The 15,603-nt window shown below is 44.3% G+C and overlaps 1 protein-coding gene across 2 annotated transcripts in view; it reads right to left on the reverse strand.

The window, feature by feature from the left end:
• Nucleotides 1-15,579, reverse strand: part of abhd12 (abhydrolase domain containing 12, lysophospholipase) — a 29,286-nt gene extending 13,707 nt beyond the window's left edge. The window contains exons 1-2 of one of the 2 annotated variants that reach the window (XM_035754120.2): nt 15,450-15,579; nt 14,645-14,819 (exon numbers count right to left, since the gene is read on the reverse strand). In XM_035754120.2, the coding sequence (XP_035610013.1) occupies nt 14,645-14,817 (173 nt within the window). In that variant the 5' untranslated portion in view covers nt 14,818-14,819; nt 15,450-15,579. Of the gene's footprint in view, nt 1-14,644; nt 15,070-15,449 lie in introns of those variants that run through there. The other variant, XM_035754119.2, reaches the window with a different exon arrangement.
• Between the last annotated feature and the right edge of the window lie 24 nt (nt 15,580-15,603).

Below are 15,603 nucleotides of genomic sequence, written 5' to 3' on the forward strand. Positions count from 1 at the left end.
ATTAAGCCTAGATCATAGTGTTATCAGGATGGGGTTCAGAGTTCAGACTGTTTAGGAAATAACTCTTCCCTGTTCATACAGAGTAAAACCAGATGTTGCTTGGTTCTATCAGAGGGTGATGTGGTTCAAAGAGGGTCATGACAAAGTCCTTGTTACAGCCTGTAACCTGCACCTTTCCTCCCTTCCTTACAAACTGTTTCATCCAGCTAGACGTCAGTCTGAGGTTACTGCAGAATTCTGACCCGGGACCAGTGGAGATCATGACATCTGGCCATTTCAGAGAGACGTTAAAGATATTAGACAGGAAAATGCTGTGTAAAACACACTGCAACTTAGCCTTGCTCAATGCAACCCTTTATAATGACGAAGTTCTACATGGCCGTCAGAATCAAGCCTCGTTCACATTACCAATAATGTTACGTTGCGCCGTATGTTATGCATTTCAAATGGGGGCGTCCACAATGGAGTGGAATCGCAACACCCCCTTGAGGTTGAAGGCTGCATTGCGAGACGGACACCGCATACTTTCAAATGTTCCAAAATAAGCATCGTCTTCAGTCCAGCCAGTGTCGAAGAACAGGAAGTTACCAAAACTCTGCACGTTTTCGGTGATGGCTTTATGGGATAGCTAGCAACTTGTAAACAATTAACCATTCCTGTAAGTGAGTACTATTTTAATAGTAATGTTAAATACACACTGGCTGTTGCCTCCCATTTAAGTTTAATGTGATAAGGACGTTTGTTTTATAACAATTATTAGGGGGAGGTCACTAGATATAGTGGCATCTTAAACCTGCAGTACAAGCCAGCTTGACTTGCTATAAAGTTAGAGAAACAAGTTGATGAAAAAGTAACAAAACATGTTTTACCATCACCTAAAACATTCATCCTTTCTTGAATTAATAGGTCATATTTTGCAATCTTCCAAAATAAATGGCATCTTGCGGTTACACTTGTCCGTTCAGTAGCGAGGCTCTGAAGATGACATACGGCATAATGAAATACGCCACGATGTATCACGTCTAAATTGGCGTCAGCCCTTCTCTGAGCACACCGTATTTCCTAGAGTCTAGCTTGGGACAGAATGTGTAACTTTATGGCAAGTTAATAGGACTATCCTTTTAAATCCTCTCTCTGGGAGAGCTGCTGTAATAACAGAGGGACTGCTGATAGTCAGGAAGTCACCCATCTCCCTTCTAGGGCTATGGACAAATCACTTTGTTTTTCCTCCAATATTGATGACATGCCTTATTCACATAACTTACCCCACATGGAGGGTGAAGTCCCTGACAGATACTAGGCCCAAACAGCACACCCTGCAGCAGAGGAACAAAACAAACGTCCTCCAATCCGTGAAACGGACCCCACAGACGCCAATGAAGTGAACAGAGATGACCCCAGTGTGACAATATGCAAGAGGCACGCATGCATTCAAGGATGTGCTCATGTCTCTCAAAGTCAAAAAGGTCAGGGGAGGGCTGGAGCGGACACTCTGCTGCCCTCCCTCCGTCTCGCTGGCGTGTTGCATAACGGATCTCTACGGCCCGGTGCACCCGGGGGACTCGGATACTGTATGTCATGATGATGTGGCTAGAGCGTCAGTCAGGGAGGGGGGCCAGGGGAACTGTATTCACTACTGGGGGTGTGTCATAACCTCTACGTTCATCACACATCCAGTAAATTAAAGCAAGCAGTGGAGATACTGTATGATTACTGTATGAGTGCAGTGGCACAGGAAAGGTTGCTTTATGGCACTACAGGGAATAGCGTACCAATGAATTATTCACCAAAAATATATAATATGGACAGTTCAACTGACCTAAATTAAGTCTTATCCTGGACTAAATTGCACTTTAATGAATATGTATGAAAGGATCCAGTCACAGACTCCGTAGTATAGACAAGGTTAACTAATGCTCATTAATTCTATTTTTATATTAGCAAAGCCAGAAATAAACCTAGGCCAACTCCATTTAGTCTAGCCTAGTTCTTAAATAGCCTACTTACATTCACATGTAAGATGTTTGTTACATCTGCTGTTGTTTTCAGCCTCTCTACCTGACCAGCTTTGCCAGAGATGGAATGTAACAGCTCTAACAAAATGCAGACACACAAACACACACACAAATGCACCAAGTGCAGTTTGTGCAGACATGGTAAACCCCTTGGAGTGTACACAGAGCTCTCTCTGGCCCTATGAATAATGCAGAGTGCTTGAGAGAGCCTGTTAGATACTGTGTGCTGCGTTATCAAGAAGCCACTGCGAGAAAGAGAGAGATTGGAGGGAGACATCAAGTTAGACACTGGAGTAATAAAATTAAAATAAAAACACTATCCACGCCTTAATTTGGATGCATTGTATTAGCTCCACCTCTGTCCCACCCATCCAACTTACGGCTGTAGTTAGCACAGCAAAGAAGTACATCTTCACAGCTTGACTGGCCCTGCATAAGGTATTTCATAGTGCTTTTAAATTCTTATTATTTACAAAGGAATGGTTATTCTGGTTGCCTAGTAGCACAGTATCTTATGACTGGTCAATAGCATAGCCCTAGTCTCGTTCACTCAACAATTGGAAGTCCAGCGAAATTCAGATTTGGATTTCGAGTTTTGAATGGAAATGGTGGCCTTCAGCGCTCGCAATTTATTTTTATTTTTAAACACAACAACTTCAAAGATTTCACTGAGTTACAGATCATAGGAGGAAATAAGTCAATTGAAATTAATTCATTAGGCCCTAATTTATGGATTTCACATGACTGGAAATACATATGCATCCATTGACCACAGATATCTTCCAAAAAGGTTAGGGGCGTGGATCAGAAAACAGTCAGTATCTGGTGTGACCACCATTTTCCTCATGCAGCACGACATCTCCTTCGCATAGAGTTAAGCAGGCTGTTGATTGTGGCCTGTGGAATTTTGGCCCACTCCTCTTCAACGGCTGTGCGAAGTTGCTGGATATGGGCGGGAACTGGCACACTTGGTCGTACACGTCGATTGAGAACATCCCAAACATGCTCAATGGGTGACATGTCTGGTGATTATGCAGGCCATGGAAGAAAAAAAAAGACTGGGGCCATTTTCTGCTTCCAGGAGTTGTGTACAGATGCTTGCGACATGAGGCCGTGCATTATCATGCTGAAACATGAGGTGATGGCGGCAGATGAATGACACGACAATGGGCCCCAAATTGCCAACGATAAAATGCAATTGGGTTCATTGTCTGTAGGTTACGCCTGCCCATACCATAACCCCACCGCCACCATGGGGAATTCCGTTCACAATGTTAACATCAGCCCAATACAGTTGAAACTGGGATTAATCCGTAAAGAGCACACTTCAGCGTGCCAGTGGCCACCAAAAGTGAGCATTTCTCACTGAAGTTAACCATGCCGAACTTCTGTCAGGTCAAGACCCTGGAGAGGACGACAAGCACATAGATGAGCTTCCCTGAGACGGTTTCTGACAGTTTGTGCATAAATTCTTCAGTTGTGCAAACCCAGTTTCATCAGTTGTCTGGGAGGCTGGTCTCAGACTATCCCGCAGGTGAAGATAGTTGTGGAGATCCTGGGCTGGTGTGGTTACACGTGGTCATGAAGCTGGTTGGACATACTGACAAATTCCCTAAGGAGGAGGCAGCTTATGGTAGAGAAATTAACATTAAATTCTCACTCTAAACAGCTCTGGCGGACATTCCTGCAGTCAGCGTGCCAATTGCACACTCCCTCAAAACTTGAGACATCTGTGGCATTGTGTTGTGTGACAAAACTGCACATTTTAGAGTGGACTTTTATTGTCCCCAGCACCAGGTGTAATGATCATGCTGTTTAATCAGCTTCTTGAAATGCCACACCTGTCATGTGGATGGATTATCTTGGCAAAGGAGAAATGCTCACTAACAGGGAGGTAAACAAATTTGTGCATAAAATGAGAAACTTTCTGGGATTCTTTTATTATTCAGGTCATGAAACATGGGACCAACACTTTACATGTTGAGTTTATATTTTTGTTGAGTTTATATTTTTGTTCAGTGTATAACTAAACACAAGATAGTGTTGCTATGCAGACGACACACAATTAATCTTCTCCTTTCCCCCTTCTGATGACCAGGTGGCGAATCGCATCTCTGCATGTCTGGCAGACATATCAGTGTGGATGACGGATCACCACCTCAAGCTGAACCTCAGCAAGACGGAGCTCCTCTTCCTCCCGGGGAAGGACTGCCCGTTCCATGATCTCGCCATCACGGTTGACAACTCCATTGTGTCCTCCTCCCAGAGCGCTAAGAACCTTGGCGTGATCCTGGACAACACCCTGACGTTCTCAACTAACATCAAGGCGGTGTCCCGTTCCTGTAGGTTCATGCTCTACAACATCCGCAGAGTACGACCCTGCCTCACACAGGAAGCGGCGCAGGTCCTAATCCAGGCACTTGTCATCTCCCGTCTTGATTACTGCAACTCGCTGTTGGCTGGGCTCCCTGCCTGTGCCATTAAACCCCTACAACTCATCCAGAACGCCGCAGCCCGTCTGGTGTTCAACCTTCCCAAGTTCTCTCACGTCACCCCGCTCCTCCGCTCTCTCCACTGGCTTCCAGTTGAAGCTCGCATCCGCTACAAGACCATGGTGCTCGCCTACGGAGCTGTGAGGGGAACGGCACCTCAGTACCTCCAGGCTCTGATCAGGCCCTACACCCAAACAAGGGCACTGCGTTCATCCACCTCTGGCCTGCTCGCCTCCCTACCACTGAGGAAGTACAGTTCCCGCTCAGCCCAGTCAAAACTGTTCGCTGCTCTGGCCCCCAATGGTGGAACAAACTCCCTCACGACGCCAGGACAGCGGAGTCAATCACCACCTTCCGGAGACACCTGAAACCCCACCTCTTCAAGGAATACCTAGGATAGGGTAAGTAAGGGTAAGTAATCCTTCTCACCCCCCTTCTCCCCCCCAACAAGATTTAGATGCAAGTGGCTGTTCCACTGGTTGTCATAAGGTGTATGCACCAATTTGTAAGTCGCTCTGGATAAGAGCGTCTGCTAAATGACTTAAATGTAATGTAAATGTAGTTCATCTGTGTCGATTTCAATGGGAGCATATTAAGCATAGTAGGCAGACCCAAGCACAAGCTAGCGAGATCCTTGGCGTGTTCCAGCATGTATTTGCATATTTCCGTTATGTTGGGCATACACTACACAATTGCGCCACGTTTTGCCATCCCAGACACGATTGGGGTGAAATCTTCTGGACTAGTTTGAGGGGGGTCAAGGACGCACCGATGATGGCTGTTCCGTTCTCCAGACTCAAGATGTCAGATGTCCCGAAAATCTTCTGACATGTTAGAAATTTGGTTTGTGCATCTTGTTTTATGCGCATTGCTATGACACGATTGGGCAAGGACTGCTGCCAATAGCCAATGAGCACTCAGCATGTGAGACCAAAACAATGGTGAAGAGAAAAGCAACAACATGAACCGTGTGGACCAAGGTGATGAAAGATTGGAAGAGCTGTAGAGAGAACGCAGCTGCCTTCTCAATATTAAAAGTCTTCTATTACCTCCAATTCCCTCTGTACAATACAAAGTCCATATGGTCCACGTCTGCCCAACAACAATTTGAGGGTCCATATCCTGCGCCTCTGCACACTAATAAAGCAGCTCGCTGTTTGCGTGTAAACATGTCTTTTTAACCCCCCCATACGACAGAAGAGCAGGATCAGGATCAACTAGTGAATCATCGTGTAATGTGAGCACCCACGTCCTGGGGTTGAGGATGGATGCAATTAAAGATTTGGGACCAGGAAATCGGGAAATGTGAGCACGTCAAAGTTGTTAGAAGTTGTGTAGCGTATGCCCAATATTAGGGAACACCTCTGAAGTGAATGTAAGCAATAATTCAATTCGTCCCAAGTTGCACTCCTTGTAACACAATTTTTTTCAAAAAAATAAAAACTTAGTGCACTCTGTTTGTAAGAGATGTACTAACTAATCGAGATCTTGATTTTCTTTGACAATATCTGCAGAATGTCGGCCCAGTTCAATCCCGCTCCATACTCTCCCACTGCCGGCCACTGGGCTTCCTCTCAACATAATTGGTGGGGAGTGGAAATTCCAACCGTATGCTTCAGATTTATACATCCGGTGAAACATCTGGCTCCTTGTTCCGTGATAGAGGCATTCCCTTGTGTTTTGTTTTTTCTTCTTGTTTTTCTCTTCTCCTACAGTGTCAGACAATGTTTTAGTAGCCCATGGAGTATTCGTTTTGTATTGGAAGTCTCTTGAACTCCATCCATGCGGAATCTTGATAAGTGGCAATGCGTCACTAGTTCCCATCTAGACTCTGCTGTACTCCACCCCTTTTTATCTTCTTTCTGAAAGGAGATCTTCCCCAGGCTTTCAAACAGTACAGTAGAAGCCTGGGCTTCCAAGGCTAGCATAGCCCTAACCAGTCACCACCCTCTCAATAAAACCAAAATTGCTTTGTGACTAACATGTGCATGGTTTAATTTGTCATGTGCAGACGACTCCGCACAAATAAATACACCATAGCCAGTCAGTACTTGACAAATAGTATGTTACGCTTGCCTGAGTGTGCATACCAGTACATATACCAGAGGGATATAACAGAAAATGCCCATCATCCTACTCCACAGATAATGAAACAAATAAGGTTTTGAACACTGTGGCAGATGCATGTTCAGCCAACTGGAGCACAAGGCTGACCAGTTTTGACCAAGCGGACAGCACTCTTGCTTTGTTCAGAACAAGCAGTGTACCAGTCATGCCAACCAAACAGATGGTGGTCTATTTTCACAGGCACGTGGGGCCCAGCGTTTTCTTATGGGGTACTAACTGCAGACAGACCTCCAGTTGAACCATCGGTGGGCTGAAGGTTAATTGCCACGTAGAGAACAATTCAGTCAAGGGTTACGCAAACAGATCTGCCTGTTTCCACCCTATGCAGGCATAACAGCAGGAGGCACTGTTGATCAACAGTGGTGCAACAAGACAGCAGGACAACACCTGCCCTGCTAGCTGGCCTCCAGGCATTAATGCATTTAGCTCAGCGGAGGGGCCTGCTGCCATATGGACCTGATTACAGCCTGGTAGACATGACGAGATGAAGCTACATTGCATTAGATCACATTGGTCATCCGCTTGGCAGAGAGTATATGTTTTATTGTCACTTACACCAGATCGGTGCAGTAAAATGTGTTGTTTACAGGGGCAGCCATAGTAGTATGGCAAATTAAGGTTGCTCAAGACCAGACAGACTTTCCCCTTGTCGGGTCGGGTATTCAAACCAGCCACCTTTCGGTTACTGGCCCAACGCTAGGATAGGCTAACACCTATGCTACCTGCTGCACTAACCATTCATTAATCCAGATTCATAAGGACTTCAATAAAGCCATGTTATCAATGTAAAACAAGGCGACAATACCATGGCAGTGTGGTTTTAAATTAATTTAACTATCATTCAGCTATTCATCCAGAAGACTGAAGTCCATCCTGTGGCCAGTGCTGCTTCGCCACAGCTCCCTGTAGAGAACTTCCCTTCCCCCGATCCCTGTCCAAGGTGACAGTGTAACAGCCAGGACCTTGACAGAGCCATGGCTGCCAAAGTAGGGCCAATCAGGGCAGGAGATAACTAATGCAGTCTGACATGGGATTTTGAGAAGAGGCTTTGAGCAGTGTCAATGCCACCCTGTCTGGTTGGGCGGAAAAAGAACAGCCTAGAGCCCTAGGACCAGAGCAAGACTACGAGACAGTCAGGGGTCAGGTATAACCAAAAGGGATCTCCAAGGACCAAAATAATATACACTTCAGATGGGTACTTACAGCAGAATATGAGTTGCAGTATAATAAAAAACAAACACTCGAGCTAGGTTTGGCAGATAAATATATTCAAACCCTTTGACTACTGCTGTACATTAAGCAGCAGCTGCAGGAGAAGCACCTCCAAGGTTAACAGCTTCCGTGTCTGAAACCAGATTGTTCTTGGTCATTGACAACAAAGAGGCTGAACTTGTCTCAACTTCAAATTGGAATACTTTAGCCCACGAGAGAGCTGGTCATCATGTTCTCAGTGAGGCTTCTAAAAATGAGCCTCTGCGATGAGCACACCCACACTATATTCCATAGAGAAATAGAAATCCTCTGCTAGCAATGGGAGAGCTGTCAAGAGGGCTGGAGGGATCCTAAAATAACAGCCATGACACAGCCGATTCCAGCCGCTTGAGCCTAAACAGCCTTGGACAGGGCCAATCAGACCAAAATAATTAATCCCCTCATGGGAGGGCCAGTCAGCCAGAGCAATCACAGCCCTGTTTCAAAATAAATAACAGAAACTTAATTTTTTAAAATCTGCATGCTGTGGTTTGGTATGAAGGGCATTACAAAGCAATATTTTATTAGCTAGGAGGTCTGGCAGGCACAGTCGGACATAATCTGAAGCAACTACAGGGTGCTAGTACATGTGCACCCCTATAAGCTAATCAATACTTGGGTTTTAAGCAGAATTAATGCCACCATGCTATGGGGGAAGGCAACAACACTAAATTAGTTAACCCTAGTTCTTCCTCACTAAACATGATACTGGGTGCTTAGCACAATTTCCCTTTGGAGATTTACGGGCACAGCCACAGAACATTCACACTTGTCACCCTTGTGTGCGAAGTTCCTTCCAGTCAGATCATCATGAACCAACTACAAAGCCTCGAAGACCCATTGAAGTTGCTGGCAAAGAGCACCTGAAATTACTTGGTTGATGTTATGTGCAACATGGTCATATTGGACCGTATACAGTGGGGCAAAAAAGTACTTAGTCAGCCACCAATTGTGCAAGTTCTCCCAATTGTGCAAGTTCTCCCAAAAAGATGAGGCCTGTAATTTTCATCATAGGTACACTTCAACTATGACTGACAAAATAAGAAAAAAAATCCAGAAAATCACATTGTTGGATTTTTTATGAATTTATTTGCAAATTATGGTGGAAAATAAGTATTTGGTCACCTACAAACAAGCAAGATTTCTGGCTCTCACAGACCTGTAACTTATTTAATAGGCTCCTCTGTCCTCCACTTGTTACCTGTATTAATGGCACCTATTTGAACTTGTTATCAGAATAAAAGACACCTGTCCACAACCTCAGTCACACTCCAAACTCCACTATGGCCAAGACCAAAGAGCTGTCAAAGGACACCAGAAACAACATTTTAGACCTGCACCAGGCTGGGAAGACTGAATCTGCAATAGGTAAACAGCTTGGTTTGAAGAAATCAACTGTGGGAGCAATTATTAGGAAATGGAAGACATACAAGACCACTGATAATCTCCCTCGATCTGGGGCTCCACGCAAGATCTCACCCCGTGGGGTCAAAATGATCACAAGAACGGTGAGCAAAAATCCCAGAACCACACGGGGGACCTAGTGAATGACCTGCAGAGAGCTGGGACCAAAGTAACAAAGCCTACCATCAGTAACACACTATGCCGCCAGGGACTCAAATCCTGCAGTGCCAGACGTGTCCCCCTGCTTAAGCCAGTACATGTCCAGGCTCGTCTGAAGTTAGCTAGAGAGCATTTGGATGATCTAGAAGAAGGTTGGGAGAATGTCATATGGTCAGATGAAACCAAAATATAACTTTTTGGTAAAAACTCAACTCGTCGTGTTTGGAGGACAAAGAATGCCGAGTTGCATCCAAAGAACACCATACCTACTGTGAAGCATGGGGGTGGAAATATCATGCTTTGGGGCTGTTTTTCTGCAAAGGGACCAGGACGACTGATCCGTGTAAAGGAAAGAATGAATGGGGCCATGTATCGTGAGATTTTGAGTGAAAACCTCCTTCCATCAGTAAGGGCATTGAAGATGAAATATGGCTGGGTCTTTCAGCGTGACAATGATCCCAAACACACCGCCCGGGCAACGAAGGAGTGGCTTCGTAAGAAGCATTTCAAGGTCCTGGAGTTGCCTAGCCAGTCTCCAGATCTCAACCCCATAGAAAATCTTTGGAGGGAGTTGAAAGTCCGTGTTGCCCAGCAACAGCCCCAAAACATCACTGCTCTAGAGGAGATCTGCATGGAGGAATGGGCCAAAATACCAAGAAGTGTGTGAAAACCTTGTGAAGACTTACAGAAAACGTTAGACCTCTTGTCATTGCCAACAAAGGGTATAACAGTATTGAGAAACTTGTTATTGACAAAATAATTATTTTCCACCATAATTTGCAAATAAATTCAATACAAATCCTACAATGTGATTTTCTGGATTTTTTCTCTCATTTTGTCTGTCATAGTTGAAGTGTACCTATGATGAAAATTACAGGCCTCTCATCTTTTAAAGTGGGAGAACTTGCACAATTGGTGGTTGACTAAATACTTTCTTGCCCGCGTGTGTGTGTGTGTGTGTGTGTGCATATATATATATATATATATATATATATATATATATATATATATATATAAAAGCCAGTCGTGGTGGGAGGAGTTATTCATGTGCATTAGTACAGTCAGTTCATGAATCTAAAGGTGACTGCACATACTGTAGTTATGAACCACCCAACAGCCCTATACGGTTGTGCAGTAGCACACAGAACAGCTAGTTCCTCATGTATCACATGGGAATGAGTGAAACTTACTCCTCAGCCTGAAGTTACGCTAGCGAATAGCTAGCTTGTCGCTGACTGGTGAGACGCTTCAGGGTGTTCACGTTCACGTGTGCTAGCAAGGCAGAGATCCTAAGTTCGTGCCCGGTATGGGCCAAATTTGGAGGAAGTGGTACTCCCTAAGCAAGCAGCGTGACATCCTTTACACTCTCAGTCTAGAAACACAGTGAAAAAAATAACAGAAGAAATGTATGGTGCAGTCCATCCTGCAATATCTTGCCCAGACCACTAAAGACTAACTGGCTGGCTGAGACATCAAGGCAAAAAGAGACCACTGTAGCTAAATAGGCTAAGGAACTGGCACTTATTTCTGCAGAGTAAATAAATCTCTAAACTTAGCCTAATAGTTTGATTAAGAAATGGGGCATTTGCTGCCAAATTTGGCCAAAAGGTCAGACAATGTCTTCTGGACTTTCTGTTGAGGAAAGTAATGCTAAAAATGTAATGAGACAAAAATACAAAATACAGGAAGTGGATCTGCAAGACCTTTGTGTCTCAGGGTCTGACGGATTCCAGTGTGTTTATTGGAAACAGGTTAATGCACTATGACAGGGCAACAGCAGTAGCTAGCAGTCTTGCCAATTGCAAATCTGACAAAATTGAGAGAGGAAAACAAAAACAGTGCAGTCATCTTGACAGATTGCAGCTGTGGGAATAGGCTGACAGGTACAACACATGACACCTCGATAAACCAAGTAGGCAAGAGACACCAGGGAAACAGAGTGACCCTGGGAAGCCTATTCCTGCAGTGTGGGTAAAAGAGGGGAATGTTGAGAGGAGCACCTAGTGGGAACTGAAAGTCGCTGTGTAACGCTTCATATCCCGCAGGAGGGAAGGGAAACTGTGCATTCTGCTCTCGGTTCTTATTTCCTTTGCACTAATGCGTGTCCCTGGCTTTCCAGCTGGCCTTCTGTAAATTGTTTGAACAGTGATGCCAGTGCAAGTTAGCAGTGTGCCTATATGCAATGGTCCTGTCCTGTACACGTTTCTATTAGATGTCCCATCAATGGACCCACATTCACACCCAGAAAAGACTGTTTGAAGCAGCAGTAGCCTAAACAGAAAATTTGAGCAAGTTCTAATCTAGCCTAGTTTTGATACCTTGGAGCTTGCAGTTTAATAGCGTTAAGGTTAACTGGCCAACACCCCTGCCCGAGGAAACAAAATCAGTGAATATACATTTATTCTCCGGAAGAGGGGAAGAATAGCAATGGAGATGTCACATCCAGAAGAATATTTATCACCATAATTAAAAAAACAGGACCTCACGTCACACCTGCCCCAATGACCAGAACACAATCATATGGTCCTCTGTCCTCCCACCCAGTTACCGTAGTAGAGTTCAGTGATCACAAGAGGTGCCCTTGAAGGATGTTTTCTAACCAGCAAGCTTGTTATTTTTATCATCATAGCCAGCCAACTCAAATGTGAATCACTCCAACATGGCAGTGTTGAGTTCCGGCCTGAATTACAGTTCTCTGAACAGGATAGTGACTAAGGACCTGACCACTGTCCTGATGTGAACTGGCATCAGTCCAAGTGGTTACATGAGCTTCAAGGACTGAGAACCGTGGCACTAAAAATACCTCTTCATGAGTCTCTAATAACCAGTCACCAAACCACAATGACTAGCTCAGACAAATGGAATGCAATGCCTTCTTAACTAGAACCAATGTCAAGCCACAGCTTATTTATTGTCGAGACAGAGCTGTATTCAGACTCAGTGGACAGGGCTCTAAACAAGCCTCAAAGCTCATCTCCCTCACTCTACCTAACCTTGGTGACAGGCAAAGGTTCTGAAAGGAGACCGAGGCTATTGAATATTTAATCAGAGTATTCTAGTCACCTCAAGCCAGCCCCTACCCTCGAGTGAACTGAAGACTGGTCTTTCAAGATAAGAGCGCCGGGCTAAAAACAACCACAAACTAGGCTAGAATGACTTATCACACTTCCCAAAATTAGTCTTGGAATGTGAAGAGGACAGCAATAGCAATCACATTTGCTTGATGATCACTGATGCATCAACATGGATTTCATGAATACAGTACATTTACAAGTTCGAATTCCATCATAGTCTGAAATGTGGTACTTCTTTCAGAAACAGGTCACAATAACAATGCATAAAACAGGTATGTTGTACAAGAATAAATCTCGAAGGGACTTATACCCATTTGTGTGGGATGTTAGTGTAGGCTACTTATTGTTTTTAGTTTGATTAAATAAAAGCATATTATCTTGCTGTGCGTTTCTGATGAAAATAATTAGATACAGTAGGCTAGATATAGTCCAACTGAGCTGTCATTTGGATAACTAGGCTTAAAGTATAGGGTTGACATTTAGTCCACTTACATGAAGAGCCCTTATACACTACATATACAAAAGTATGTGGACACCCCTTGAAAATTTGTGAAGTCGGCTATTTCAGGCACACCGGTTGCTGACAGGTGTATAAAATCGAGCACACAGACATGCTACCTCAATAGACAAGCATTGACAGTAGAATGAGCTAAATGTCACCTTTCCAACAAGTTAGTTCGTCAAAGTTCTGCACTGCTAAAGCTGCCCCGGTCAACTCTAAGTGCTGTTATTGTAAAGTGGAAACGTCTAGGAGCAACAACGGCTCTGCAGCGAAGTGGTAGGTCACACAAGCTCGCAGAATGGGACCACAGAGTGCTGAAGCGCTTAAAAACAGTATGTCCTCGGTTGCAACACTCAATACTGAGTTCCAAACCGGCTCTGGAAGCAATGTCAGCATAAGAACTGTTTCATCAGGAGCTTCATGAAATAGTTTCCATGGCCAAGCAGCCACACAGAAGGTTAAGATCACCATGCACAATGCCAAGTATCGGCTGGAGTGGTGTAAAGCTCTCCAGCCATCTGGAGTGATGAATCATGCTTCACCATCTGGAAGTCCGATGGACGAATCTGGGTTTGACGGATGCCAGTAGAACGCCAACTGTGTGCTCCAATGCATAGTGCCAACTGTAAAAGTATGGAGGAGGAATAATGGTCTGGGGCTGTTTTTCATGGTTCAGGCCCCTTAGTTCAAGTGAATGGAAATCCTAACTCTACAGCATACAAAGACACTAGACGATTCTTTGTTTTTTGACCTTGTGGCAACAGTTTGGGGAAGTGCCTTTCCTGTTTCAGCATGACGATGCCCCTGTGCACAAAGCGAGGTCCATACAGAAATAGTTTGTTGAGATTGGTGTGGAAGAACTTGACTGGCCTGCACAGAGACCTGACCTCAACCCCATCGAAAACACCTTTGGGAGGAAATGGGACGCCGACTGTGAGCCAGGCCTAATCGCTTGTGCTCACTAATGCTCATGGCTGAATGGAAACAAGTCCCTGCAGCAATGTTCCAACATCTAGTGGAAAGCCTTCCCAGAACGTAGAGGCTGTTCTAGCAGCAAAGGGGGGATCAACTCCATATTAATGCCTATGATTTTGCAATGAAATGTTCGATGAGCAGGTGTCCACAAACTTTTGGGTCATGTAGTGTATAATAAGGGGATTATAAAGTATTCACTTGGAAGACACAGTAATCCCATAAGTAATGTGGGCATACCCATAAGTCTTAAGATGTAACTCAAAGCACCATCCTCAGATAACAGCATATCAACAGCACTGTGCCTACGGTATGTACATCGTTCCACACCCACCCCAAGCAGTTCCACTCCTAACAAAAGACAACTAAAGTTATCCAGTAGAACCTGTGTGACCGGAGGCAGAGGGATAACTGTTTCATATAACTTAAAATGTATTCACAGTGCAGGCATAATGTGATTACAATCTTGAAATATGAATGTCCTCATGTCTGCCTGCCTGGAGTAGAAGCTTGAATTAAAGTATGTTTGTTAAATACACATTTGTATTCTTTAACCCCTAATCTTCCACAAAACAGTAATGAGATTAGTGTACTGGCTGGATAAATGTAGATTGCCTATTAGACTTCCATTGTGTAAACGTTTCTTACCTTCGAAATGGTCTGCCCATTTTTTTGTCCGATTCCGAGCTAGATGGTACACAAGGCTCAGGAACCCCTTCCCCTCTCTTGTGACAGTAGTTTAAATCCGGACTGCTGTCCAGCAATGTGTTGGTGGAAGAGCTGTCATGGTCCACGGTGAGCGAGTTATTTCGCTTTCGCATCACTGAAATGTAAAAGCACAATGTGAAAGAAAAGCGACACAGGAGGTGAAACACCGTCTATCACTATTGTATTTGATTTGACAGCAATACTAGGCAGCGCCGGTGATGTAGTTTGGCAACGAATTCTCCGTAAGAAGCCGGGTAAAGATGAGGTCAGGGTGCCGTTGTTTTCTCCCCCAGCACCGCTGACTATCAGCACTTTTGCTAGCTACATTGTTTGTAGAAGTCGGATATCTGCAGAGACCAGCTGACAAATCAACCTTTCCCCTGGGTTCACATTTAAGCCAATCAGAGCAGACCAGTACGCCATATTTTTAAAGGAAATGTAGCTACAAAGCCAGTTCGCCATTTAGAGCTAGCTAGCAACTTTTCAAAACACACCACCTCAGTTATCTAGCTAGTAACTAACTACATAGTATTGCCGAATAAAACCCAATATATTCCAACATTGAACTAGCTAACATATTAACTGTGACATCTAAACTATCTCCACCAGTTAACCTAAACTGACAGCAAGTGGTTTCGCGTTAAACACTAGCTAGCTAAGCAACACAACGTGATGTTTGTTGTTGTATTCGAATGCAATTACTATTTATGGTTTTAATAAAATGAAAATGATAAAAATACAATACCTTTGTTATTATTGTTTTATCAAACTAACATGACAAGCGAGGACACCGGTAATGTGCTGTCCGCCAGCGGTGACAGCAGCAGGTGTGGTGGGTTGGTACGGTTTGTCTTTCATCGGTACCCATAGTTTCCGCCTATGTGATCATAACAAAGCAT

This window comes from Oncorhynchus keta, chromosome 36 (genome assembly GCF_023373465.1).
Source record: "Oncorhynchus keta strain PuntledgeMale-10-30-2019 chromosome 36, Oket_V2, whole genome shotgun sequence".
Classification (NCBI taxonomy): Eukaryota; Metazoa; Chordata; class Actinopteri; order Salmoniformes; family Salmonidae; genus Oncorhynchus; species Oncorhynchus keta.